At 60.0% G+C, this 26,770-nt stretch overlaps 3 protein-coding genes and 1 long non-coding RNA gene across 7 annotated transcripts; 1 reads left to right on the top strand and 3 right to left on the bottom strand.

Annotated features, from left to right (window-relative positions):
* Positions 1–244: 244 nt before the first annotated feature.
* TSPAN6 (tetraspanin 6) lies at positions 245–6,965 on the bottom strand. The gene is made up of 8 exons (XM_067304124.1): positions 6,821–6,965; positions 6,459–6,647; positions 6,296–6,370; positions 5,349–5,447; positions 4,600–4,755; positions 3,784–3,867; positions 1,696–1,794; positions 245–1,096 (listed from the first exon to the last, which is right to left on the bottom strand). Exons 1-7 carry the CDS (start codon positions 6,905–6,907, stop codon positions 1,726–1,728), a joined length of 759 nt encoding a protein of 252 aa, XP_067160225.1. The 5' UTR covers positions 6,908–6,965; the 3' UTR covers positions 245–1,096; positions 1,696–1,725.
* Positions 6,966–8,124: 1,159 nt separating this feature from the next.
* LOC136993271 (uncharacterized) lies at positions 8,125–11,683 on the bottom strand. The gene is made up of 3 exons (XR_010885521.1): positions 11,385–11,683; positions 8,728–9,561; positions 8,125–8,438 (listed from the first exon to the last, which is right to left on the bottom strand). It is a non-coding gene; the product is annotated as an uncharacterized lncRNA (long non-coding RNA).
* SRPX2 (sushi repeat containing protein X-linked 2) lies at positions 9,324–14,620 on the top strand. Of its 2 annotated transcripts, none has more exons than XM_067304109.1 (10): positions 9,324–9,399; positions 11,137–11,223; positions 11,311–11,502; positions 11,633–11,809; positions 12,143–12,269; positions 12,378–12,499; positions 12,615–12,794; positions 12,953–13,086; positions 13,159–13,280; positions 13,759–14,620. In XM_067304109.1, exons 1-10 carry the CDS (start codon positions 9,330–9,332, stop codon positions 13,937–13,939), a joined length of 1,392 nt encoding a protein of 463 aa, XP_067160210.1. In that variant the 5' UTR covers positions 9,324–9,329; the 3' UTR covers positions 13,940–14,620. The 2 variants fall into 2 exon arrangements, with proteins under 2 accessions (XP_067160210.1, XP_067160209.1); XM_067304108.1 differs by lacking the exon at positions 9,324–9,399 and adding an exon at positions 9,556–9,890.
* Positions 14,621–15,167: 547 nt separating this feature from the next.
* SYTL4 (synaptotagmin like 4) lies at positions 15,168–26,502 on the bottom strand. 3 transcript variants are annotated; one of them, XM_067304105.1, is made up of 17 exons: positions 26,430–26,502; positions 23,787–23,949; positions 23,390–23,605; positions 22,719–22,828; positions 22,463–22,577; positions 21,805–21,918; positions 21,349–21,478; positions 21,143–21,233; positions 20,845–20,948; positions 20,642–20,728; positions 20,063–20,241; positions 19,748–19,850; positions 18,286–18,447; positions 17,309–17,414; positions 16,731–16,830; positions 15,699–15,907; positions 15,168–15,471 (listed from the first exon to the last, which is right to left on the bottom strand). In XM_067304105.1, exons 2-17 carry the CDS (start codon positions 23,894–23,896, stop codon positions 15,329–15,331), a joined length of 2,079 nt encoding a protein of 692 aa, XP_067160206.1. In that variant the 5' UTR covers positions 23,897–23,949; positions 26,430–26,502; the 3' UTR covers positions 15,168–15,328. The 3 variants fall into 3 exon arrangements, with proteins under 3 accessions (XP_067160206.1, XP_067160207.1, XP_067160208.1); XM_067304106.1 differs by lacking the exon at positions 21,805–21,918; XM_067304107.1 differs by lacking the exons at positions 15,168–15,471; positions 16,731–16,830 and having other exon boundaries at positions 15,763–15,907.
* Between the last annotated feature and the right edge of the window lie 268 nt (positions 26,503–26,770).

The following is a 26,770-nucleotide window of genomic DNA, read 5'->3' as shown; positions in this document are numbered from 1 at the left end:
TATCCAGAAGGCTTCAGGCCTTCTGCTTCAGCAGTGTTACACACCAGTTTCTGATGAGTATTCAACTACAGAAGTTATTTGTAAGCACAAGTGCACCAGTGAGCATTTGAGAAACATGAGCTGCAGTGGTCCAGAGATTACTGGCTGGCTTGGGGAGAATGGATTACCTTGCAGATAGGTTTTTGCTGCTGCTTGCAGCTATTTCAGCAGAGGAATTTTCAGATTAGAAGAGAAGCCAAGGCAGTTTCATAGAGTAAAATATCTTAATATTTATTGTGTCTCAGAACAAAAGGGTTCTACTCAACACACAAAACGAGTTAAAGCAGCACATAATACTGACAATCAAGTCACAGCTGACTCGGTCGGTGCAAGGACACCTACCAGGGTAAAGGCACCAGGAGCTACACCACCAAACCTTGCTACAGCTTACAAAGAACCACTACAGCCTGATTAAGAGAGGAACAAGACTCCTTAAAAAAGTACAACTATAAAAAAAGTATATAAAACCCAGCATGGGGATGAGAGAAAACCTGGGAACAAGCTGAGACCTTGCTGAACAAAGAGTTTCAGGTAGGCAGGATAGTTTTAATGGGGCAACAGCCCCATCTCAAGAGCAACCACATCCCGTGAGCGAGCCTGACCTGCAATGGGATTTCAAGGGCCGAGAGCAGAGGTCAGAGATGAGAGAAAGCACTGCTTTCCCAGTGGAGGCACCAGATAAGAAGAAGTCCTGTACAGGAGAGTCCTGTGAGGCCACCTTCCAAGGAAGCTAGCAAGGTCTGAGTATGAACGACAGCAGTGTCTGCTTCAACACGGCACTTCAGTGCACAGCTGAGGAAAGAGCCGGGGACTGCAGAGCCCGGAGGAACGCAGTTACTGTAACCACCTCAGCTACACTAATTATCCCACTCAGTGGTACAGCAGAGTAGTGTTAGGACAAGTCCCCAAGCGCAACAGAACAGCTGTTGCACTCGTTTCTATGAGCCAGTTGAGAAGAAGATCAGTCAATTCAAAGCATGATTTCACGAAGCAGCGTCCAGAGGAAAATTGGAGATGGCTACGCTTTCCCCAGACACAGGAGAGCAGAAGGAATTCCCTGCAATTCAGAAGACAAAGCGTTAACAAACAAGGCTTCCACACTGGAGGCCTGGATGTACACACAGCTTAAAATTATGCAGCAGACATGATTTTGCAGGTGCCCTCTTCCTCCATGACACACACCCATCAGCATTTGGCACCAGTCTCTGCACTGAAGGCCCCCAACAGGAATCAGGCAGCGGACAAACAGCAGCGGTCAGGGATGCAAAGAGAGCTTCGGGGAGCGGGGCATGATCAGCTCACGCTGCATCTCACCGGGAAGAGCCACGCTGCAGGAGGGGACCACAGTGGCAGCCAGGGAGAGCCCACTGCAGCACGAGGTGGAGGCTCAGGATTAGTAGGACAAAAGAGCAGGTAAATCAAATAAAAGGCAGCATGAGCAAGTCTGCTGACCTGCACGAACAGCCTGCTCTCTCCTTGATCTAGAAAGGGTCATTTCCCCCTCACTCTCTCTCCCTACAAAAAGAGAGTACTGCACAGCCTAAATACTCTTTTAGGAGTTGTGTGCAAAGCCAAGAGAAGCCTGCAGCAGATCGGCAGTAAACTCAGCACATAAACACAGGCACACCCACAGTTTATGTCACTGGACAGACGTACCTTGGTCACACCACAGTGTGCTGGGGCCAGCTACACCATCTCGTACTGATTGTTTGTGATGTATCGGGACAGGCAGCAAGCAAGGAAGATGCCAACCAGCTGAAAAGGGAAAAACCACATTCAAGACACCCCAAAACAGGACAAGGCATTTTAGGACAAAAGCCTGACAATTTGCTCTAGAACAACAGGCACTTAGGTCTCAGTTTTATAAAAGTCAAACATGGATAGTGGGATTTACAAACCACAACGCAGGCTGCTGTGCCCCATTTCAGAGCAAGTGAGACTGCAGTGGAAGATCCCAGCAGGCATAAGCCAAACAAGCTTCTTGCAAGAGATGCTCCACATCCCATCCTGTTACATTCTGCTTTATGAAGCATCTACTGTTTTATGGTAATTTCAGAGATTAAACAGGTATCAGGAGTGTCACAGCCAATTACACAATCACTAGAGAACAGCAACCACCTCTCGCTGTTGCAAGGACAGTGGGGAAGCAAAGCTGGTGTTTTCACATCAGCAACACACCAACATCTGAAGGACATGCTGCTGTTATCACAACACGGCCTCCCAGCACCTATGCAGACGTTCAGGGTCTGATACAGCAGACACACACACACAGGGAGTTTGACCTACACAAGTAAAGTTAAAGGCACATTTACATGATTGGTCCCTGCTGGCTGCACGACACAGCAACGCTTGCTGAAAGAGTGATAAAAACCAGGAAATGGTTACAATTCCCAAACCTAACATTAGCTGAGATAATTAGGCGGCCAGACCTGCTGGAGGCACGCAGCTCACCATTTGCGTTTCAGTCACGTCCCAGTGACCCCACACAGAGCATAGACTGGGACGTCATGGTGAGCAAAGCACAGCCTGCACAGATCAGCAAAGGAGAAGAAACAAGAAAGCAGCTGGGCAAAAAAGAACAGCTCCAGCTCTCAGGCCCTCTCTGAGCCAGAATTCAAGACATTTCCTAGCACAAACTGCAGCAAAGGCCTGCTGGCTCCAGCCTCTCCCACAGTTTACTGCATCCGTTACAGGAAACGCACAGTGACACACTCACTACGGTACAAATATCTTGGCGAGATTCCTCATTGTCCCCTCCTTGTGCTAGTGCTGTTACCTGTTGATCCCCGGGGGGGCAGTGCCTCACGGGTCACACCACAGCTTCTGGGCGCTGCATTCAGTAAACAGTGAATTCAAGTTCCTCCAAAGTTAGAGCCTGCTAAGCTTGCTCAGCAAGTGCTCAGCACCTAGAGCTGAGTAAGTTTTCAGAAACCAGCTAAATAAGGCCCAGTTGTGCATCATGCAGCTCCCACTGTGACACATCAGTTCCGGTTTTCCCAAGTGCTCAGCCCCCACTGTGCACAGCTCCTCGGGAAATCCAGACCACGGCATTCACCATGCACAAAGCCCAATTTAGCAAGGAGCTCAGGGGCAGAGGCCTCTCGTTTCCTGCTGGGATAAAGCCTGTCAGATTACAGGACACTAACTGCATTGTTGCTGGAAGCCCATGCAGGAAGTGTCCTACAGGATAAAGTAAACTAGAGGCTGAGGAGCCGGAGGGGGAAGAAGCAATAGCAGGTTAAGGTGGCATATCCAGCGTGAGGTCCTGCCTGTCAGAGTCACTAGCATAAGTGATACCATGTGGGTGCTCTGGGGGACCCAGCCATGCAAAAAAGTGATCCCAAAACATTTCCCTGATAAAAGGGAATATTGGTGGGTAGGAAAAGCAAGGGCACTAGCTTGATCCCTGCCAACAACAAACGCAAAGCGTTCACCCAGCACAACACAGGCTCTGTTTGCCTGCTTTGGCTTTTCTTAAAGTCAGTTGTTTCAGGAAGGAGGTCTTCTCAAATAACCTGAGCTCATGGAAACAGAGCTGGTACTTCAGTCTCTGGTTCAAAGACAGAAGACTGCACAGTGGTGAGGTTAAGCACAAAGGGAATCTGCAAAACAGCTGATCCTCCCTGGCTGAAACAGGCCGTGCCTTTTGTAAACATAACAGACCTTGCACAAAAATTAAAATACCTCTGGAGACCTGCTAGCTTCACTCAGCCCTACTGTGCCAGACAGCAAGGGAGATTTTACCTGGAAGCACGCAATGCCAAAGGAAATTCCAGCCACAACGCTCATTTTTGACTCCATTGTTGATGTCACGAGGAAAAAACAACCCTGCAGGGGAGGGAAAGTTAGCATGCAAGTCCAGCGCTCATCACTGCCCCACAAGCAAAACGCAGCACTTCCCCAAAGCACACACAGCTACAGGGGAAACGGCTCCAGAGCAGAAGACCAAGCAAGAAGTCCAGGCTTCCTGGCTCCCTGCCAGACTGTCTGACCTGGGCAGAGTCATTTCAGTATCAGCACTGTGCTAATCGGCCTTTCAGCCCAGCCAGTTATCAAAGGGAGCGGTGTCCTTGGGGTTTTCTCAACACGAGCATTTGGTTAAACATAGTGACTCATCAGAGGAGCGTCCCTCGCATAACCCCCCTGCGCACATGACCCAACGATCCCTGCTGGATGAAGTCACCCGTTCTCACCCCTGGCTCAGGACTTTGCACAGCAGTTGAGAGATGTCAGCACTACCGAAATAAACTTTATCAGAAAAGCACCTCCTCGTTCACCTGCTCCCCGAAACACACCCCTGAGTGCAAATGCTTGTGTCACACTGCTCCCTGATGTTGAGGGTGCAGGACTAGGGGGAATTTCAAAAATGGGGTTAGGCCAGCTCCTATACATCCTTCCCCCTCACTCCCCAGAGCGAACCCTAGGTCATGGGGTGTCTGTACCTCGAAAGCAGTTCTCCTTTTAAGGCTCCCTGGTGAAGGCCAAACCCTTCTCTACCCCTCCATCTCTCCCCTCCACACCTCCAGGACTTGCAGGGAGATTTTTCTGAGCTTCACTTACATCCACAAACACTTTCAGCTTGGCTTTGTTCAGGTCCTTCAGATCCCCCTCTGGGCAGTCGTCCTGGCTCTTGCAGCAGCTCTGAGGGATTCCCCTCTGGGCAAAGTATTCGGTCTTCCCCCAGTCCGTGTAGTTCTGGACCCCACAGCAGTGGAGCTGGAGAGGATTGCAAGAGGGGAAAGGCATGGTCATGCCAGGGCACTCAACTGCCAGTCCTACAGCCACTCCTGCAGCTCCCCAGTGCCCTCATCTCTCCGCATCCTGGGAGCCATCTAGAAACTGCCCCTAATCTCATTCTCCTACCTAACATCTCTTCCCTAAAATGGCATCCCTCCCAAACTCAAACACACTGTGACCCTTGCTGGGACAACCCTCCAAACACAGGGACAACAGATGCCTCTGCTCCACACACTGCCAAACACTTGGCGGTCCCACCAGAGAACCCCCTGGCAGTGCACGCAGGCTCATAACTCAGAAGAGATGCTTTCCACGTGTTCCCACTTGTCTCTCCTGCAGGCAGTAAGGGAAGGGAAAGCTGCTAAACAGACACAGCTTTGGGGAACAGCAGGAGGACCCAACATGCTCATCACTAGCACCCTGTGATAAATACCCTGTGGTACAAAAGAACAGCCAGTACCGTGACAGAAAGGAATAGCCCAGCCAGTATTGCACTGGGCGTTGAACAACGTGTCTGGACGATACAAGCGTGTCTACCCACCAGGAGTCAGAAGCCAGATACAGGCACTCACTGTTCTCTGGATGGTGTCGACTGCATCACTGTGCTGATCCACTGTTGTGTTGTAATTCTTCAAAGCCAGGTTAAGGTTGGTCTCAAAGTTTGCCTTAATCTGCAAGAGACAGGTTTTTGCAGCTGCGAGAAGACGACCACACAGCAGGGCCTTCCTCCTCTTGCGCACACCTGCACTTCAGGAACCACAGCTCACGGGAGCCACGGCCCCACAACAGCACAGCCCCGCGTTAGTCACCTCTCGGTGACGGCAGGAATGACTCCAGCTGCGGCCTGCAGATATTCTCCCAGTAACCTGGACAATTAAATGCTGTATTAAAAGGCAGGCTCGTACGCACTGCGGTGTCAAGGATGCTGTGTGTAATAACAAGGACCTAAATGGTGCCAACTTTCCCCATAAGCAGGTTGCTCCACGGCACAGAAACCCTTGCAGGAGCTTTATTTACAGAAAACAGAAGTGAAGGAATGTTTCTAGTTTTGTTTCAGGAGAGGGATCAAAGCCAGAAATTAGAGATTGGGGTTGTTTTATTTGTTCTGGCAAAAAGGCACTAACCCATGCAGGATGGCAGGGCTGGAGGAATGCCTCCTTCCCGCAGGCTAGACACCTTGCCATGGCCGTGCCCAGCCGCCCGTCCCTCTTGTGTCCAGCTTATCCCTTAATGGGACCGAGCTGCTCCTTCTGCAGTTGTAACCATGTTCAGAGTTAAAGAGCAAACCCAACACTGCTCCCAATGGCATCTCTGTCCCTCCAGTGACATCTGTGACCATACTTGGGTCAAGCCAGCATAAACAGGAGGAAAATCTGCTCTGCAGCAGACAGTCACCGAGCGATTAGAGACAGCAGATGAGAACAAAGCGCACAGGCTGCCCCGCGAGGGAGGCCCAGGCAAGCCTGGGGGCCGGGCACCCCCGCACGGCGGGGAAGGCAGCGGCTCCCCTCGCGCTCACCTCATGCCTGAAGACGAAGCCGACGATCGCAGCCACCAGGACGATGAGGAAGATGAGGGACAGGAGCATGGCGTACTGCGGGCAGAGAGGGCCGGGGTGAGGCGAGCGCCCCGCCAGCCCAGCGCGGGGGCCGAGCGCCCCGCCGCCCGCTGGGGCCACCTACCAGCTTGAGCATCCAGGTGCTGCCGCGGCAGGTGGCGAAGCAGCCGAAGGTGCCCAGGAGGACGACGACGGTGCCGGCGCCCACCAGCACGAAGGGCACGTTGGTGGCCTTCTCGTCGAGCAGCGAGAAGTACACGGCGAGGCTCACCCGGCCCCAGACGCCCACGGCCAGCAGCACGATGCCCGAGACCTGCGGGGAGGGCAGAGGCGCCGTGGCCCGCGGCACGCGCCTGTCGCGACAGGGCGCGGCGCGACACGGCCGCAGCCGCCGCCGCCGGCGGGGGGCCGCCTGGGGGGAGGGGCGGGGGCGGCCCGGGCCGGTCGGAACCGGCCGCGGGGGGCCGGCGCGCGGCGGCGGCTCACCCAGAAGACGAGGCTGTAGGTGAGCAGGACGCTCTTGAGGCAGGTGATCACCGGCTTCGTCTGCAGCCGCCGCGACGGGGACGCCATGGCCGGGCCGCGCCGGGCCGTGTCCTGCCGCGCCGCGCCGAGCCGGGCCGGGCCTGCCGAGCCCCGCCCCGCCCCGCCCCGCCCCGCCCCGGCAGGAGGCCCCGCCCCGCCCCGCCCGCGAGACCCCGCCCAGCAGAGCTCGCTCCGCCCCGCTTCGGCAGGAAGGAGCAACACCGCCCCCGCCCGCCCCGCTCCGCCCCGCCGGAGAGGCCCCGCCCCTCCCCGCCGGGAGGCCCCGCCCCGCCGCCGGACGCTGCCGAGTGGCGCCGGAGATTGTCGAAGGATCGCGGAAATGCCCGAGCGGTGCCGAAGGCGTGGCGCTGCTCCGCCGTGGGGCGTCTTGGGCCTTCCCGGCCCCGCGCCGTGTTCCCCCAGCCCTGCCCCCTGTCACCTACATCCTGCCCCCTGTCCCCCCCATCCTGCCCCATGTGTCCCCAGCCCTGCCCCATGTCACCTCCATCCTGCCCCGTGTCCCCCCATCCTGCCCCATGTCCCTCCAGCCCTGCCCCATGTCATCTCCATCCTGCCCCATGTCCCCCCATCCTGCCCCATGTCCCTCCAGCCCTGCCCCATGTCCTCCCATCCTGCCCTGTGTCCTCCCTGTCCTGCCCCATGCTGCCCCCACGTCCTACCAGCCTGTCCTGCCCCACGTCCCTCCATCGAGGCCCACGTCCCAGCTTGTCCTGCCCCATGTCCCAGCCTGTCCTGCCCCATATCACCTTATCCTGCCCCATGTCCCCCCAGCCCTGCCCCATGTCCCCCCTGTCCTTCCCCATGTCACCTTATCCTGCCCCATGTACCAGCCCTGCCCCGTGTCACCCCTGTGCTGCCCCCACGTCCCCCCCAGCCCTGCCCCATGTCCCCATCCTGCCCCCCCTCCTGCCCGGTCCCCTCCTGCCCTGATGGGTGGGCGACGCGGTCCCAGTCCTGGCCCTGATCCCACCCCGGCAGGACCCGCATCTCTGCCCGCAGACGCCCCAGGCAGAGCGGCCTTGCCCAACGCCCGCAGGGCCCCCGCTGCCCCCCGCGCTGCCCCCCGCGTGCCCCGCGCTGCCCCGCACCCCGCCGCCAGCAGTACAGCTTTAAGGGGATGCTGGCAGGCGCTGCTGCGCACATCTGGGCAGCGTTAGCGCGCTGCAGCGGCGCGGGAGCGAACCGCTGGCGGCGGCGTGGCCGGAGCGGGGAGCAGGGGCTCGCGGTGCCGCAGGTAAGGGCTGCCCCGGCCAGCCCCAGCCCCGGGGCCCCCAGGAGGGCGCGGGGGGACCAAGGCCCCGGCGGGTCGCCACTCCACGGACAGGGCAGTGCCAGCACGGCTTGTCGGGGTGCCGCTCCGTGCCGTGCCGTGCCGTGCCGTGCTGTGCTGAGGGGCAGCTGCCTGGCAGGACGGACGGACAGACAGACCCCAGGGCTGCTGCAGGTGCCCGGCTCTCGTCCCGAGCCCGTCTGTCCACGCGTCTTCTTCCCCGGCAGTGGCCGGGAGGTGCGTGCTGGCTGCCGGAGCCCAGACAGCAAACAAACCCCGCAGGGAGACCTGAAAAAAACAGACCTCTCTTGCTCTGGACAGCTGCGTTATTAATTAGCGGGTTTACCCAGCCTGGCCGCCACATAATTAGCGCATTCAGACGGGCGCTGCTCCTTGCCCGGCTGTACCTGCTCGCGCTGCGCTCCGATCCCCGCTGCCCTTCCCTTTGTGCAGTCCTTTATATCTGCGTAAAAACTGCTGGACGGATCCAGCTCCTTTTCCACCTACTGCTCCACTGCGTAAGACACAGGGCAGCGGAGAACTGGGCTCCGGGATGCTAATAAATGGAGTTTATTACCTCTGCCTGACAGGGGCTGGATTTCAGCTGGAAAAGGGGCCCGGGCTGGAATTGTTTGCCTTGGGACTCATTTCCAGCTGCGGAGTTTGCAGCAACGTTTCTCCTTTCTTGTTTCAGCCTGGGCTAGTGCTGCGTTCGCCAGCCCTCGACCGGTGGAAAGAAGGGGTCCTGATTCCTGTGGTTTTGTCCTCAGGCTCTCGTCTCCAGAGCTCCCATTCCAGGAGTCTGGCAGGGGCGGTAGAGGCTCTTCTACTGTTTCTTGCTTAAAAAGAGGCGTCTGGCTCTCCTGGTTGCGAAGAAAGATCTGACAACCCCTTAAAGCCTCAAAAAGAAGCAGAAGGTATATTGAAAAATAAGCAATCGTGTAAGTTATTTTTGACAATCCCGTCGCTTCGAAGGGCCTGACTCATGCCTTTTGAATGTTTGGGATAGGCAGCACGGGGGAAAGGAGGTTTGCTCAGCGCGGCCAGCGCAGCCAAGCAGCAGCGCAGCACGTCTGAGCGGCGACGAGGCGACAGCGGGGCCGGTCCTGCTGAAAGCCCGTCTCGGCGCTCGCGGCGGGCGCTCGGCTGCCCCGCGGCCCCCGGCCCGCTGCCCCCGGCATGGCGCAGGAGGCGGCCCCCGTCCTGCTGGTCTTCCTCACCCGGCTGGTGTCATCCACGTGGCATGAAGGTGAGCGCTGCGGCGCGCGGGAGCGCGGGCACAGCGAGGCTCGCGGGCCGGCAGCTCCCCGGGCTGGCTGCCTGCGAGGGTCCCGATTCGGGACGGCAAGCGTCGGGGAGGAAGGACGGATGCCCGGGTGCAGCGATGCTGGGGAGAGCATCAGTGCCTGCGCTGGGGAGGAGAGGAGATGCAGCCGTGGGGCTGGGAAGCATCCAGGGATGAGTAAATAACTAACCTCTCCGTCATGGCCCTGCTTGCGGAGCCTAAACTTTTCCATTGCCTCCCCGCTCCCACTGGAGCCATTGGCCGGCAGATGTTTGCCTGGACGGCTGCTCGGAGCGCTCAGACCCAAACCCACCCGTGGCTGGACAGCCCAGGCAAGGCTCTTGGCTGCTGCTGGGGAAACCTGTCCCTTCCCTGCGGCATCCCAGCCACCGCGCACCGGCTCAGCCAGCCGGCCGCAGCGCTGCGGAGGGATCCGGCTCCCTGGATCACCTCAGGTGAAAGCTCTTTCCCTGCTCTTTGCAGGGTGGTTCTCCCTTCCCTGCTCCTTTCTCCTTTCCTTGCTGTGCTGCCAGGTATTGCTGTCTCCAGCCACGCTGCCTGCCCAGTTCAGCCGGGGCTGGGAGCTGGCGCCAGCTGAGAGTGAAAAGGCGCCGTTTGCAATGGAAAGGGAACACGTGCAATTCAACAGCATGTCTGCGGCAAAGGGGCACATCCCCAGCGAAGGAGCACGTCTGCGTCCCCAGCTCGGCTCGGCTCGGCTCGGCAGCCCCCCGGGAAAGCAGCCACCCCGGGGCTGCCGGGCAGAGCCGATGGGCTGCAGCAGCCCTGCTTCCCGGCCACGGCCCCCGGCGCCTCCCCACTGCCGGGCCACCCCGGTGCCAGTGTCCGGCCGGTGCCAGCCCTGTGCTTGCCGCGGGCCGCTCCGCTCCCTGGAGGCAGCTCTCTTTCTTTGGCGCCGGACGGCGTGGGAAGGATGGCAGGATAAAAGGCTTTGTGGAAACGAGTGGGTGACTTAATGCAGTTTGTGGGAAGCGGTGGGGAGTCGCTCTGTGCAAAGTTCGTGTAGGAAAGATTTGTAATGAAGTTTCCTCCACATGACGGAGGGGCTGCTGGTTGGATCGGCCTCAGCTCGTATATACCCCCCTTTCCAAAAGCAGGAGCGGGGGGAAGAGGAGGTGGGTCCTGCCGGGCCGGGCTGCGCAGCAGCAGCGGGGTTCCCGCTGTGCCCAGCACCCCTTTTCCAGGCTAAAGGAAAAGTGCCACGCAAGGCCGTGGGGCTGGAGCGGGGAGCACGCTCGGGTGGGCTCCCCCGCGCAGCAGGGGCGGCGAGGAGGGGGGCCGGAGCCGGCGGAAATCCAGCGGAAGCGTGAGCTCAGCGCTGGGGAATGTCGCGGCCGGCCCCGACGAGCCGAGGGGCTGTGGGGGAGCGGCGCCGGCCCTCTCCGCGCTTCCTCCCCAGCGTCGGCCCCTGGCCCGTTACCTTCCCGCAGGGAAGCCGGGCTCGGCGTTTTGTGGATGCCGGAGGGTCACAAAACTGGGCTCTTGCCGGCCGCGCTCCCCCTCCGATGGGGCCGGGGGCTGCTCCGCGCAGCGTGGGCCCTGTGGCTCCAGCTGAGCCCGTCTGGGACACCTCGGGGCCGGAGCGCGCCGTTCCGCGGGGAGGCATCGCCGCCCGGCCACGGGCACCGTCGCCAAACCCAACGCAACCCCTCTCCTCTCCTCTCCTCTCCTCCTGCCCAGGGTCCGGCTACTACTCCGCCGAGAGCCACACCAACGAAGTGTACGTGGAAGAGGCCCCCCCCGAGCCCGCCCTGGACTACCGCCGAGGTACCGGCATCCCGAGCCCGCCTCGCGGGGAAACTGAGGCACGGCAAGGCCGGGTCCCCTGCTCACCGCCCGTCTCCCCCCCCGCAGTGCCCCAGTGGTGCGCCACGCTCAACATCCACCGCGGAGAGGCGACCTGCTACTCGCCCCGGGGCAGCACCTACCGCAGCAGCCTGGGCACGCGCTGCGAGCTGAGCTGCGCCCGCGGCTACCGGCTGGTGGGGCGCAGCGCCGTGCAGTGCCTGCCCAGCCGCCACTGGTCCGGGATAGCCTACTGCCGCCGTGAGTGCCTGCTGGCGGTCGGGGCTGCCGGCATCCCCGCGGTGCCGCCGGGCCGGGCGCTCTGCCCGCCGCCCTGGCGGGGCGGCCACCCCCGGCCGCTTCCCTCCCCTCTTTGCTCTCTCCGGCCCAGAAATCCGATGCCACGTGCTGCCGGCGGTGCTGCGGGGCTCCTACGCGTGCTCGGCCGGCGTGCAGATGGATTCCCGCTGCGACTACACCTGCCTGCCCGGCTACCAGCTGGAGGGTGACCGGAGCCGGACATGCATGGAGGACGGGCGCTGGAGCGGGAGCGAGCCAATCTGTGTAGGTAAATTCTCTCCCTACCGTCCTCCCGGCCCTGCTGCCGCCGGTCCAAGCGCTCATCTCCATCCCGGAGAGCGTCACCCCTGCCGACCCCGGCTTCCCACTCCTCTGGGCCCAGGGGCCCTCGTCCCTGCTTCTCCCCAAGGCGCTGTTGTCCCCAGAGCTCAGGTGGGTGCTGGGTGCCCGGCTCCGGGACCGGGGCCAAGCCTAGCTGCTCGGTGCTGGGATTGCACCCGCGGCGTCCTCTGCCCGGCGTTTATCCCCGGCGGCCCCACTCTTGTAGGACGGCCCCGGCACACACAGGTTCCCTGAGCTTATTTTTCCCTTCTGGGGGCAGATATTGAGCCGCCCAAGATCCGCTGCCCGGACTCCCGCGAGCGGATAGCGGAGCCCGGCAAGCTGACCGCCACGGTGTACTGGGACCCTCCGCGCGTGAAGGACTCTGCCGACGGCATCATCAAGCGGTGAGCGCGGCCGCACCGCGGCCCCTCCGGCCGGGGCGGGGGCCGTGCCGGGCGATGGCTGAGCACCCCTCCCGGGGCCCTGACCGAGGAACCTGTCCGTGGGCGCAGGGTGACGCTGCGGGGCCCCGAGCCGGGCTCCGAGTTCGCCGAAGGAGAGCATGTGATCCGCTACACCGCCCACGACCAGGCGTACAACCGAGCCAGCTGCAAGTTCAGCATCCGCGTCCAAGGTGAAGCAGGCTCCCTGGGGCCGCCGGCTCCCTCCTGCTCCCCGCACCGGGCTCCGTGCCCTGCGGCCCCCAGCCCGCTCGGCCGCCCGCCCTCACCCGGCCTCCCGCTTCGCAGTGCGGCGCTGCCCCGTCCTGAAGCCGCCGCAGCACGGCTACGTCTCCTGCACCTCTGCGGGCAACAACTACGGGGCCACCTGCGAGTACCTGTGCGACGGGGGCTACGAGCGCCAGGGCACCCCCCTGCGGGTCTGCCAGTCCAGCCAGCAGTGGACAGGCTCGCAGCCCACTTGTGCACGTAAGCGGCTTGGGACAGGGGAGGAGCTGCCCGTGGAGGTGCCCCGTGCCCCAGGGAGATGGTGCCTGGGAGAGGGGCGCAGGGGGCAAGAGGCAGAGGGGCAACGGGGAGCGAGACGGGATCTCTCCTCGCGCTCACGCGCTCGCCTCTCGCCCCAGCCATGCAGATCAACACGGACGTGAACTCGGCCGCCAGCCTCTTGGATCAGTTCTACGAGAAACGCCGGCTGCTCCTCATCTCAGCCCCTGACCCCGCTAACCGCTACTACAAGATGCAGATCTCCATGCTGCAGGTGAGGCCCTCCCGCCACCCTCTTTCTCACCCCCCACCAGCACCCTCTCACCACCCCCATCTCCGTCTGCAGCAAGCCACGTGCGGGCTGGACCTGCGTCACGTCACCATCATCGAGCTGGTGGGGCAGCCCCCGCGCGAGGTGGGCCGCATCCGGGAGCACCAGCTCTCCACTGGCATCATCGAGGAGCTCAGGTACTGGGAGGGGGGATGGAGCAGGCTGGCCGCAGGGTGCCTGCAGCCCTTTGGACCAGAGCAGCAGGACCAGCCTGTCCTGGAGAGCCAGGGCAACGCTTTCGGGAGAACTGGGGCAGGGGGACCACGGTGGGCTGTTGGGGTGACTCCTGCAGTGCAATCTCAGGGGCTAGTGAGGTACAAGGCTCACACCTGGGTTCGCCGGCAGCCCAGCTCTCAGGACCCCCCTTCCTTGCTGTACTGGAGGGGCCCATGCGATGTTAGGACACCCCTGGTAAAGCTTGGGGCCCAGAGCCTGAATCTGGAGGCCCCAAAGCATCCTGGCAGCACAGAAACCTGAGGAAGAGGTGCAAGTCCACCACGCTCAGGAAGGCCTGAGCACAGCTGTGGGGGTCCTGGGGTAGGCGTGCTGCACCCTGAACCGGGGGGGCCCCGTGGCCCTCGCTCCTCACCAGATGGCTTCCCTCTGCATCCCCAGGCAGTTCCTGCACCTCACCCGCTCCCACTTCAACATGGTGCTGCTGGACAAAGCAGGCACCGACCGCGAGCGCTACATCTTGCCCGTCACCCCTGAGGAGCTCTTTGACTTCATCGACACCTACTTGTTGAGCCAGCAGGAGGCAGCCCAGAGGGCGCAGAGCGGGGACACCTGCGAGTGAGGCAGCATGGCCAGGGGGACCCTCCCGCCAGCCCAGCCTTAGAGAACAGACAAATTCCTTTCTGCTTTTCTAGTCGCCCACTGTAGAGGAGGACCAGGGTGCCAAGGACTTCTGGGGGAAGGGGAGCCAGTCTCAGGCAGGGGAGGACAGGACCAGACAGGGGTCCCCACTGCTGAACAGCCGGGAGCATCAGGAGATGCTGGAGCACCTCTGTGCAACCTGGCACAGGAGAGAGTCCCCAGCCCTGCAGGGGGGAGCAGGGTGCCTGACATGAGGACAGACCATGGCCGAGTGCTTCCACACCAGCGAGAGCTGCCAGAGGGCAAGGACCGGCAAGGCAACGGCACGTAAGCCTCACGCAGCAGCTTCACCCTCATCTTTTCCCATATGCAACTTGAACCCGCTCCCTCATCGCCTGGGGGTCAGCCCCCACCAGCCGGCCGGGTGCTGATGTCAGATTCCTGACGGAGCCAGGGCTGGCGGAAAGCCTTTATTAAAAGCAGAGGGCCCCACGCTCAAAAGACACAGTAACAGACATTCAGTGCACAAACCACCCCAACAGATCGTAATCTGTACCCTACAATTTGCCTCTCCTTCCACCCAGCAATGTGGCACTCTTCCTGGAAACTGTTTTGGCAGTAGAATATTAACTTGACATGAATAAATTTGTATAAAAAGTCAGTACTAGGAGCATGTTGCATCAGAGAGGCAGCAGAAACTAGTTCTGTGTGCAGGAACAGGGCCACTGCCCATGGGGAACTGTACAGTGCCACCCCACATCACCACTGTCCTCCCCCAGGTAGACCCCAGCTCTGGAGCCCACAGCTCAGCCCCACACATGCCAGCTGAGCCTGCATGTCTTGTCCAGCAAGACACCAACACTGCTCCCATCCAGGCCCCACAACCAGGGGCATTCACTGCTGCCTCAGACTCAGAGTCCTTGTGGCAGTGGCATCCTGAGGCAGGAGGGTGGAGAAGACAAAGAAGGAGCAGATTGTGAAACAAAGGGGGTGGGAGGAGGAGAGAACAAAAAAACAAAAACAAAAAAACCCCAAAACCAAAAAAAAAAAGCCCCACACATTTCAAAGCACTTTGCCTGGGGAAAAAAAGAAGGGAAAGTCCACAAGGACTCAAATTCGGCCTTAAATTCAGTCCAGATTCTAAGACAAAAGGAAACCACTTTAAAATAAAAGCAGCTGAACCCAAGAAGCCTTTCTGCCCAAGCCTGTTTAGAAGGAAGGTCATGTTTATTAAAATATGGAAAAAAGTAAAATAAAATAAGTTTGGCACCTCTGCCTGGGTCTGGCCTTGGCCCTTGGCTGTGCTGTGACTGCAGCTCCAGAGTGCCTGTGTCACCTGTAGGGTCAATCCTGGTGCCCGTGCCAATGCCTATGGCCTCAGTTTCGCCATGGTGGAACGGAGCTGGAGTGTCCCTTCTGCCCACGAGCCTGGGTACTGGCACATCTTCTGCCACAGGTTCAGCTCCTCACCTGTAGAGTCCATCCAGTCCACAGCTTGCCCATTGCTCATGCCTTGGAGAAAGGTGACAGACAGGTTACTGTAGGCCTCTGCACACGAGCAGCTTCCCTACAGCAGAAAGGCAGCTCCAGGCAAGGATGCTTGTCCCAAGGGTTTGAGAGGCCACGCAATACAGGGGGCATCTCCACCTCCCATCAGGACTGCAGGCTTTAGCCTTTCTCATGCCCCCCAAAACAGATCCCAGCTGTCCCCTGGGAGCATAATCCCCAGGGGTCCTCACCATTCCCCACGCCCAAGCGAACGCCTCCCAGGAAGTCATTGCTGGATAGTGGCTCCCGGTCCCAGACTGTCAGCTCCAGGCAGATGTGCTGCAGGTCCTCTGGGTTGATGCCATTGTAGACAAAGGTGTGGTTGTAGTGAGGGTTCAGGGTCTTCTTCACCACAGGAGTCTTCCTCTTAGAGGCCTTGTTTTTATGTGGCAGGAGGTAGCTGGGAAAACAGTCCCTTCAGAATTAGCACCCCCTACAACAGCCACCTTCTCCCTCAGGAGCTGAGGCAGCTAGGCCTGATGCCTGCCCTCAGCACCACAGGGACCAGGCCTGGGTCCCACCTTCCCCAGTGTGGTCTGAGAAGAAGGAATACCATGGCCTGGAGGGAGCTGGGTCTCTGCCCCAACTCCTTAAGCAGCTCAGCAGACTGCAAGCACGCAGGGCAAGAGGTTGCTCTACCTGCCGCTGCATTGCCTCATGTGCTTCCCCAACACGTGCCTGTCTACAGACAGAACCAACAGAGCAGCCTTAGCACTGGAGACACAGATGAGACCCCTCTTGCCCCAGCACAGCCCAAGTCGCAGCTTCCTGGTTGCCTGAGCAACCTCAGCTAAGACAAGTGGATGGCAGCTCCCTGAGGACCCAGTTCTGGCTCATGGCCCTGCTAGTCTGGATAGAAAGCCAAGCCCATGGGAAGAGCACGTCCATCTCACCTCTCCCGCTCAGGGGACCCATGTATGCAGCCTCTGACCACACTGAACAAGCCACAGACCTCACAAACGCTGAGCAGCTCCTCTCAGGTGTCCAAAACCCAAGAGTGTGCTACCAACAGCTCTTTGTCTCCAGGAAGAGACTGACAGACAGTGATGTTCAGAGTGAAAACACAGACAGCACAGGGCAGTTAACAGAGAGACCACCTCCCTCCCCTAAATCTCCATACCAGTTCTAGGAAGTGCCCTGGGATGCAGTCAGGGAGACAGTGCTTTTACTCACATCTTCCTTAGCCTCCCTTCCCCACTTCCCAACCTGCTACCCACACTCACCCCTTCACAAAGCTGTCTGATGTCCCCCCGGATTTGACAGCTGTGAGGTTCTTTGCTTCTTTGATCCAGACCTGGAGCTCACCGCCTTCCCCTGTTTTGCCTGTAAGAGCCCCAATACAGCAAGATTGCATTAACCCCCATTTTGGCCACAGCTTCCTTCCTGAAAGGTCCTGCAGAATGGCCTTCACCTCCAAGGCAGGTACAGATCCCAGGTGAGAACTCCTCCTGCCTCCTCCCATACCGGCCCTGGCTGCTGAGGCAAAGGCAGAGAGTCACTCAAGACAGGGCCTGACAGTTCACCCCAGTACAGGGAACAGCACTCGCAAACCTGGTCGACACAGGAAAACACTGGAACCGCACAGCCAGCCTGAGTGGAGTGAGGCCTGCAGTGACCCAGAGCAGATGTTTCAGAAAAGAAAACTGAAGTGCTACAACCCAAGAAATCCACCCAGAACCAGCTTCCTGTGTGGCCATGAGCAATTCCCATAGGGCTGCTAGGTGTTCAGCGATGGGAATTTTTTGTGGAGGGCAACAAATAACCCCAGGCTACACAGAGATCTTAGCGCTTCACCACTCACCCTTCCTGCCATTCCCAGCCCCAGGATGCTTGGGAGACGGGATGTACTTCATAGAGACAACCAGCTCCCCTTTGTACTGGTGGAAGCCAGCAGCATCGGTCCCAATCTGCAAAGAGGCAATGGCTGGATTATCACAGAACTATTAGAGAAGCCAAAGTGAATGCAGCAACAGCCTGGTCTGCACAGAGCAAACTACTCATGCTTGGCCAAAAGGCTTGGTTTTTTCTAGAGCTGGCTTAGCCAGCACAAATGTCTGCAGACCCGCTCCAGTAATCACCAGATCAGACTCAAAAAAACAGCTCCTCTGGGATGCTGTTTTGACTACATCCCTTGGGAAACCCCATTTAGCTCAGCCACCACAAGTTGTTTGAGCCCCAGCAGCGCAGAGGGCTGAGGTTGGAATACCCAAGCTAGTCAAGAAAACCAGACTCCTAAATAACTCCAGCAGCGGAAGCATCTGCTGTTGCAACCCCGCTATACAATGTCAGAGGCTGCAGCCACTTACTATCCTGTTCTGCAGCCCCCAACAGGATGCTGAATCCAATTTCCCCCATTTGTTTCCCTGAATTTGGCTTAAATTCTTCCTTGCTGGGGCAGGGAGAGGGGGAAGAGCTTCAGTGTGGGAGTAGCCAAGCAAGCAGAATGACAATATCTGACATCCCACAGGAGGTATACTGAGAAGAAGGGAGCCAGACTCGGACAGAAGCTCTGCTTTCTTTACTATGACAGTATGGCTCTCTGGGCTGGGGTCTTCATCTCTCCACAGGTTTGAATTAGCTCAAGCCTTGCAGTAGCACTCAGACTCTGCCCACTAAGATCATGCAAGAGCGACACTACAAAGGACACAAAGGCTCGCGAGAAAGCCCTATCACAGCAGCGACAGACAGCAAAAGCCCTGGGAGCTTTTCTCTTCCACACTGGAGTCCCACAAGGGAGGTTGTGCAGGCAGATGGATGCTGGGGCTACAGGGTCAGTACCTTGCCATGCAGGGGGAGAAACTCCTCCAGGTGGCTGTCGAAGTTCCAGGAGTCCATTGGGATCTCCACCTCCCCCAGGAACGTGTTTCGGCCAAAGCGATCGTGGTGCCAGACTGAGAACTGCAGTGTCCTTGCAAGCAGGAGGGACTTATTAATCTCGTACTAGGAAGAGAGACGGAAAGGAAAAAAAAAAAACAAAAAAAACCACACAGGTGAACCAGCGGTAGCTTCCAGGATGCTGCTTGGAACTTCCCCAGGACTGAAGAGGGATGGTGCCCTCAGGCTCTGCTGTCCCACCTTTTCTGGGCTCCTACACAGCACCTGGACTACTGCCACAGGCAGGGCTTTGTCTGGCAGCTTCCTCACAGCAGGCAATGCCAGACGGGGTACAGACTTGGCATACACCGTCAGTGCACAGCAGGCACTGCAGACAGCTCGCAGTCCTCAAACAGAAAGGGAGAAAAGCTTGAGGGGCAACTGAGGCACAAAGACGACTGTCTTCCTTTTCAAGCTTGCTGAAAGCTCAAAGTCCCAGGACAGCAGCCCCTGCTGTAAGAGCACATGCCCTTCAGGTGAGCCGCCCTCAGAGCCCACGCAGAGCCAGGGACAGGACTCGTAGCACTCGACCACCTCACTCCTTCCTACCGCAGGCAGGAAGCCCACTAAGCCTCAGGTGGTCAGGGCGTAAGATCTAAGCAAGCTCAGGGGCTGCGGATCCTGAGCCACAAGAGCCTGGAAACCAAGCTATGCTTTCCAGTTCCCACTTACTTCCTGCCCAGAGAGTGCCTGACCTCAGTGATGCGCTGCCTCTGCACGGCAGGGCTCGGGGAAGGAGGCCAGCCTTTCCCACACGTCCTGTGCCAGCCGCAGCAGGGACTGGGAATGCAAAGGGCAGCACCGAAAGTTTCTGCTGCTGGGGCCCAGCACTGCTTATCTCTGCTTCTGCAGCCGTGCTGCCCTCCCCACTAACGTAACCAGGCTGCAAGAGCCTTGCAGTAAGGAGCCTTTTCCAAGGAAAAGCAAGGTCAGCTTGGTGGGCTAAACAGAAGGCACCTGCTCTGGGGAATGCCAGCAGAGCCAGGAACACAGGTTGTGAGAGAGACACAGGTTCACAACTTCAGCTGTGCCTCCACACCACCATGGCAGCCAAGACCTTGACACCACAGTGACAGTAAAGCAGTGATCCAGGCCAGGATGGCGTTTTCTAGGTTTCAGGGCACAATGCCTGGACAGAGAGCCTCCACCTCCTCAGGGTTTGGAGCGCATTCCCTGCTGGTGACCACAGCCTTGGAGTGGGAGGCTGTTCCCCCTTTGCCAGGGGAACAAGGGCTGAATTAAGGGTTAGAGGCAGAGGACAGCTTGTTGCGTAGTGTCCCCACTGGCTGAGTGTCTGCCCAGCCTCCAGAGGGGAAGAAGGGGCCTGGAGATGGTTGCATCCTTCCTCCAGCCCATCTCCACTTACCTTCAGCAGCTCGTTGTACAGGGGGTTGACGGTGTTGCGTTTGATGGTCGTCTTGCGTTTCCCTTGTCGGGATTTGTCAGGCAAAAGATAGGTCTTCACATATCTGAAGGGAGGAGCAGGGAGCATTTCACCAGGGTCTCCCCAGAACCAGCCTGTATCATCTGCTTGCCCCCCAGAACAAGCCCAGACCTCCTGCCTCGCCAACACCCCCCACTTACTGCTCCCAGCTTTCCTGGACACCCTGTGCCCACAGTCCACACAGCACCACCGCCTGCCCCTCCCCGCTCGCCCCGCCATTGCCCTCCCAGCTCTCACGGGTTGGAGCGCTTCTTGGCCTCGTCGCCGTAGGCCAGCTGGCGGCACTCCTTCACGTGAATGAACAAGGTCTGTGTCTTCTGCTCGTAGCTCAGGGAAAAGGAGATTCCCCCTGTGACTGCGATGTTCCCGAAGTCACCGGCCTCACTGTAAACGCTGACCAGGCTCCCCAGGGTGCTCTGGAAGACACGGCAGGCTTGAACCCGGGCAGCTTTAGCATCCCCTCTTTCTCCTCAGCAAGCTCCTCCCTGTAAGCCTGCAAAGCACTATACCCAAGGCCTCTTCTACACAGCAGCTTTTCCTAATCCCTCTCTGATCCTGACACCAGCCCTCCTTGGCTGCAGCTGGTGACCCAGCATCTTTCATTCATATTCAGGCTCCATGGGAAATAGCTGGGCCTCCATATTTTAAATTCCGTGGAAAGGAACCAAGCTTCGGTGTCCAGCTCTCTTGCCCCTGCATCCCACGTGCAGCCAGCCCTGCCTCCCTCCTACAACCAGCCAAAGCCACCCTTCTCCATGTTTTCTTCCTGGAGCATCACAAGGGGAGGGAGAGCGTGGCCAAGCCACGGGGACTCACGGAGGATGTGCCGCTGCGCATGCTGCCCCGGGCCACCCTCTGGCGATGGATCTCCACCAGGTTATCGATGTCCTCCTCTTCCTCATCCTGCAATGAGGGACAAACCACCCGTGTGGGGAGGGCCAGGGAGGCTGGGCACAGTCACCCATACAGCCAGCTTCTCTGCCTCACACACATGTCCACAGCACCCTGAGGGATCTTACCAGCTCCGTGGCGAGGCCAGGGACTGATTTGCTTCTGTCTCCCAAAGAGCTGCTTTCACCCACAAAGCCTTCCGGGCGCAGGTCAATCACTGACTTGGTGTAGTCTGCATGAAAGATGGGAAGACAGGGTGAGGAGGCATGTTACAAGACAGGCAGAGCCCCACTGCTCCCTCACTGCAAGGAGCTGCCCGAACCTCTTATATCTGCGCCAAAGCCACAACACAGCCCAGAGAGAACTGGTTGTCCACCCCCACACAGATCAGCTCACAAGTCTCCCCTTTGTCTTCAGTGCTCTCACCCGCAGGTCTCACAACCCTCCGGGGATTCTTCTTGAATATAGTTTCATGCTCATCCACCAACATGCTACTTCGGTTTCCCACAGAAGCCTCCTAGGAAGAAAAAGCCTTTGCCATTTCAGAGTGGAGCAGGACTCGGGCTCCACAGAGCTCCCAGCCGCAGAGCCCACAGGACAAAGCTGAGCCTTGGAAGAGCAGTGACACGCACCCGTCCATCAGCAGCAGGAAGCGTATGTCTGGAGCGGGCAGGGAGGGTCAGACTGGACGCAGCAGGCCCTGCTGGTGCAGCAACCTGTTTTCCCTCTTTGAGGGGAGCAGCTTTATCCAGAGAGTTCGTCCTGCAGACACCATAGAGAAATAACCTATCTCAGTCCAGCCTGGAGCCAAAAGCAGCACTGCTGGAAACCAAGTATTGGCTGGGAACTGCGCTCTCACAACAAGCTCTGAGCAGCCCTGCAAGCAAGGCTGGAGCATCCCAGCCTTGAGAGCAGAGGACCTGCCTGCCCAGGGCAACGTTGCAGCCCAGCAAGAAGAGCCAACCTCTCCCTCACTAGACCAAAAAGGTGATCAGACAAAACCACCCTTCAGACGAAGGTACTCATTCTCAGCCAGACCAGTATTGCCACAGGCAAACTGCCCAGACCTTCCCCAGGGAACCCCTTACCTACAACTGCCCCCTACACCACCAGGACTAGGTCTGTAGCTGTCCAGGCTCATGCTTTCCACAGACTCTGTGTCACTCCTGCCATCCCGAGGGTCTGAGGCACCAGGAAACAAACTGCAGACAAACAAAACCACAGGTATGTCCTGTCTGGCAAGAAGGCCAGTCTGAGAGAGACCTTCTACGCCATGAATCAGAGCAGGGTGGCAGCTTCTCTCCCATCACTGTAGCAGACAACAGGGGCTAGAGCCGGGAGCATGAGCAACAGCAGAATTCCACCCCTTCTCCAAAGCCCTTTGACCAATGTTCACCCCGTCCAGCCAGGCCTAGCCTAGGGGAAGGTAGGAGCTGCAGGGGACTCTGGACAGAAAGCAGCAGGAGCCACAAGCAAGGAAAAGAGCACCCATTTGTTAATGCTAGAGACAAGCCATCTCCTCTGCACCCACTGCTCCAGCCAGAGCCTTTAGGCCCAGACAGGCTATCTGTAACCCTCCCAGACACAAGATCTGCTCCGTTTCCTCATAAACCCTGAGAGAGGAGGAGCAGGATGCTTCCCGAACAAGAAGGATGAGATGGGGTGAGGACAGGCCCGAGCAGAAGGTCCCTGCTGGCTTGTGAACACAAAGGTGGGAGCAGGCTCCCACAGAACAGGCTTCCTCACCTGGGCCCCTTCCTTGGCTCCTGGGGGCTCTTCTGCTGGGCTGCAGAGGAGCTTTTGGAATCGCTAAGCTGTGCCTTCTGGAGGAGGGTTTGTCCCACTGTCTCCCTTTTGCTGGCTGAAAGGAGAGAAGAGTCAGAAGGGGCAAGCACCCCAGCAGGGCAGCCCAGAGCCGTGGGGTGAAGGTGTTCCCAACCGACTCCACACCAGGCAGCTCTGGCAACTGCCTACACAACACCTCCTCACCAACAGCCCCTACCTGCAGTCTTGTACCGCAGAGACAGCCGCACAATGTCGCTGCCCAGCCTGTTGGCAAAGCGATTGACCCTCTGGTCGTAGAACCAGTCACCTGTTGTCTTCTTCAGCTCTCTGCAGGATAGGGGGGCAGTGAGGGGCCATCCTCAGCACTTCATAGCAGGCCTGCAGCTGCCCTCGCTGGCAGGAACAGGCCAAGAACAGCACAGACAAACTGGGCACATTCAGTGCATGGCTGTGCAAAGACAAGGTCCTGCTCCAGGGAAGATAACAGGCCCAAGATGGGTTTTGCAAGGCAGGTGAGGCAAAGGAGAAAAGGAGAAAACCTGGGGTGTTTGAAACACAAATTGTACAAGGGACACAGGGGAGATATGTGGAGTCAAATAAGGGGTGAAGAGTAGCGAGGAGGAAGGAGACCCAAGAGTGGGATAGGGCCCAGTATTTTTTAAAAACCACCCAGTGGAGGGCATCCACCTCAGGAGAACCTGGGTAAGCTAAAGCAGGGACAATTGCCTCGCAGACTAGGCTGAGAGCCCAGAGCTGGACGAGAGCCCAGCTGTGCAGGGGCAGGAGGAAGGGATGGCAACGGGGTGTCAAGCTGGGGTGACTGGGAGGAGGAAGGGGACAGGAGGAGCAGAAGGTACCTGCCGCTTGGCCCCCAGCCCATGTACTCACGCCTCCTTGGTGCAGACTTTGCAGCGCCAGGAGCCGTTGGGGCCATAGGAACGGCAGTCCCGACACACCAAGTGGTTGCAGCCATGGCAGGTGTTGGCCTTGGGGCTCACACGGCCCAGGCTCTGCTGGCAGCGGGCGCACGTCCGCTCGCTGTAGCGCTGGCTGCCCCGCTTGGCCCCCTTGCGCCGGATCTCCAGCAGCTCATTCTTCAGGCGCCTGCTCGGACACAAACACGAGGGGCAGTCAGAGCTGCACCAGACCACCAGACTAGCGCAAAGCCACCTCTCCAGCGAGAGCACAGTTCAAACCAGCCCCACTGCACAAGCCCTCACCCCTCCAGTCACTTTAGAGCAAACCAGGGAAGCGAGTAGCCTGCCTGGCCCAGCCACGTTCTCACCTGATTCTCCTCTCCTCTGCTTTACGGAGCTCCTCATCTCGCTGCAGGACCTGCAGGATCAAATCCCTCTCTGCATCCGACAGGAAAGACAGATCCACAGCCTCCGACATCACTTGTCCCCGAGATCACTCGCCCTCACCAGGAGTAGCTGGACTTGTTCGTGCTAGGAGCAAGCAAGCCAGTTAACACAGCCACATCACAGGAGGCTGCACCCTCGCATCAGCAGCACCCGATGAATACCTGATGCCCAGTCCCCTCCAGCACAAGCCTGGCTGCTGTTCCTGGGTCCCTGGCTGCAGAGGTGCCACAGCTGGGCCCAGATCACCACGCAGAGCCAAGGTGCCCAAACCAGCAACAGCCAAGATGCTCACAATGCTGCTTCAAGCCCAAATCGTCCTCATTTCTCACCGTGCCGTGCAGCTGTACCGACGCCAGCCAGCTCAGCGTGGCTCAACCCCCCCACGCCTGCAACACAGCCTGCACAGCCAGCCTCCTGCCCGGGGCACGCCGTCTCCGCTGCCTTCTCTGGGCAGGGCTCTCAGACCTCCTTTTTCCAGCACACCACCCCAAATACCTCTCGCGTGACTGCCGCTTATGCCCAGCGTCTCCAGGGCCTAGGCGGGGGAAGAAAGGAGCGTTGCAGCTGCCCCTCCTGCTCGCCCAGGCTGCACAAGCAGAGCAACAGCTTGAAAAGCTGCTCCTCCCTTCCCCAAGCAGGACAGCTGGAGTCTAGGAGTGCAGTCGCAACAGCTGCAGAGGAGGGTCAGGCCCGGGGCACCTCACACCACGGCCCTGCTGACACCCGGAGCCTGGCATGGCCAGGAGACCACACGAGCTCCAGCCTGAGCTAGAGGTGGGCGCCTGGGCTGCACGCTCACTGCATCTGCATGCCGGTTTCCAGCCCATATGTAGGGCACCTCCCGTTCCCACCTCCGGCTAAACGCGCACCTCCCAGCGCTGAGGGCAAGGAGCACCATCCCCCAGGGCAGGAACAGGTTCTGCTGGTCTGCAGCACACCCCTGTCACCCCGCGGCACCGGGAAAGCCGTCTACGCTGTCCTGCGCGCCACCGCAGGTCCTGGGCTGGCTCCCACCCGTGGCTTCCTCCAGCCAAGGGGATATCTACAGCTCGTTTTGCTTTGCGCGGCGCAGGCGGCAGGAAGCCCACGCTCCCGACGCTGCCTGGGAGTGACCTTCCTGTCTCCTGGGCAGTACCGCGCACCGTCGCTACAGCCAGAGATAACGGAGGCAGCGGAGGGGAGGGCAGCTTCAGACCGGAGCCCGACCAGGACCTCCTTACAAGAAGGGATTCAGAGGCGTGCACACACAGCTTGAAATTTAACTATGAAGGGAAAGCAAGACGGGGACTTGCTGCCAGCGGAGAGGATGTTGTCACATTGTAAATAGTGCCTCTTACCGCAGATAAGGCTCTCGAGTCTGGCATAGAAACGTCTTATTTGGAAAGCACCACCCTGCCCAAGCCGTTCCCTCCCTCCAGCCACCTCCCCAGGATGTGTGCCGTGTCCAGCACGCACTGCTGCCGCCTCCTCTGCGGGCGAGCTTTACTGGTAGACTTGGCATCTGCACTTCCATTGATTTAAGTATCATCGTGCATCTGGAAAGCAGTAAAGCACAGCCCCACCGCGTACCCGAGGCAGCGCAAGAGCCAGACCAACGCCTTGAGACCTGCTTTTAGGGGCAGAGCCAACCCAGAGGGTGTCAGAGTCCAAAACGCACTGCTCGGGACGTGGGGGCTCCCGTGAGGCCCGGCAGGGCTGCCCGGGCACGTGGGGGGCTCCCGCTCGCGCCGAGGGGCACAGCAAGCACGGCGGCGCGCCGGCACATCCCCAGCTCCGCTCGCTGCCGCTTTCCAGAGCTAGTTCTGTCCCTACGGCAGCCAGGGCCTGTAGCAACCACAGGGCAGCCCCCAAACCTGCATCCCGCAGAACGGGAAACAGCAAAAGCAGCAGCGCAGAGGCGGCGACGAGGGCGGCAGGCCTGCCCGACGCGAACCGCTCTCGGCACCGGCCTGGCCCGGCCGCCGCGGTGCCCGCGCGCAGCCAAGTCGCTCCTTCCCCGCTCCTTCCCCGCTCCGCCGCCCGGGCGCGAGGCCTCTCCCGCGCTGCCCGCCGGCTCCGCGGCCCCGCGGCGCCGGGCCTTCGGGGGGGACCGAAGCGGCGTTCGCCCGCTGCACCGCGAGGCCCCGCTCGAGCGACGGGACGGAGAGGGCGGCGTTTCCCGCCGAGCCCCGCAGGCCCCGCTGCCCGCCGCGGCGCTGCCCACGGAGGCGGCGGAGCCGTTGCTCCCCGCGCGGCAACGTCCCCCCGCGAGCGGGGAGGGGGAGGAGGAGGAGGAGGCGGCGACCCAGCCGGGGCGCCTCGTCGTCGGGGCCGGCGGCGCGGGCGCAGATGCCGGGCAGCCGCCCCCCGCGCCGGTCCGGTGCCCCCGCGGGCTGCTGCCGGGGCTGCCCCCCCCCCGAGTCCTCTCCCCCCTCCCGGGGCCCGCGCGGACCCGGCCCGGCCCGGCCACGGGGCGCTGCCCGGGCGCCCGCACCGCACCGCACCGCACCGCCTGGACGCGGGGCCGCTGCCGCCCCGCCGCCCCCGGGCCGGGGGGTGCGAGCCCCCCCCCCCCCGCTCCGTACCTGCCGCGGCTCCGGCCCGGGCGTCGCGGCCGCAGCGCGGGGCGGGCGGAGCCGCCGCCTTAAAGGGGCCGCGCCCGCCGCACCTGCCCCCGGGGCGGCGCTGGCAGGCGGCGCCCGAGCTGCCTGCGCCTATTCGGACCCGTCCGCGTCGTTGTCCTTCGTTTGCTGCCGGGCACGCACAGCTGTCACCTGCTTCCCCCTCAGCCCCCTCGCCTGGCTGGGCTTCTCTCTGAAACGGGGGCACGCGCAACGCTCAGACGACAGGGCTCCGGGCTTGCACGCAGAATTGAGGGCAGGGGCCCGAGCAAAGGCTTTGCTCCCAAACCTCTCCGCACGCTGCC

The sequence above is a fragment of the Apteryx mantelli genome, chromosome 13 (genome assembly GCF_036417845.1).
Source record: "Apteryx mantelli isolate bAptMan1 chromosome 13, bAptMan1.hap1, whole genome shotgun sequence".
Classification (NCBI taxonomy): Eukaryota; Metazoa; Chordata; class Aves; order Apterygiformes; family Apterygidae; genus Apteryx; species Apteryx mantelli.
This window is presented reverse-complemented; position numbering and strand designations above follow the sequence as displayed.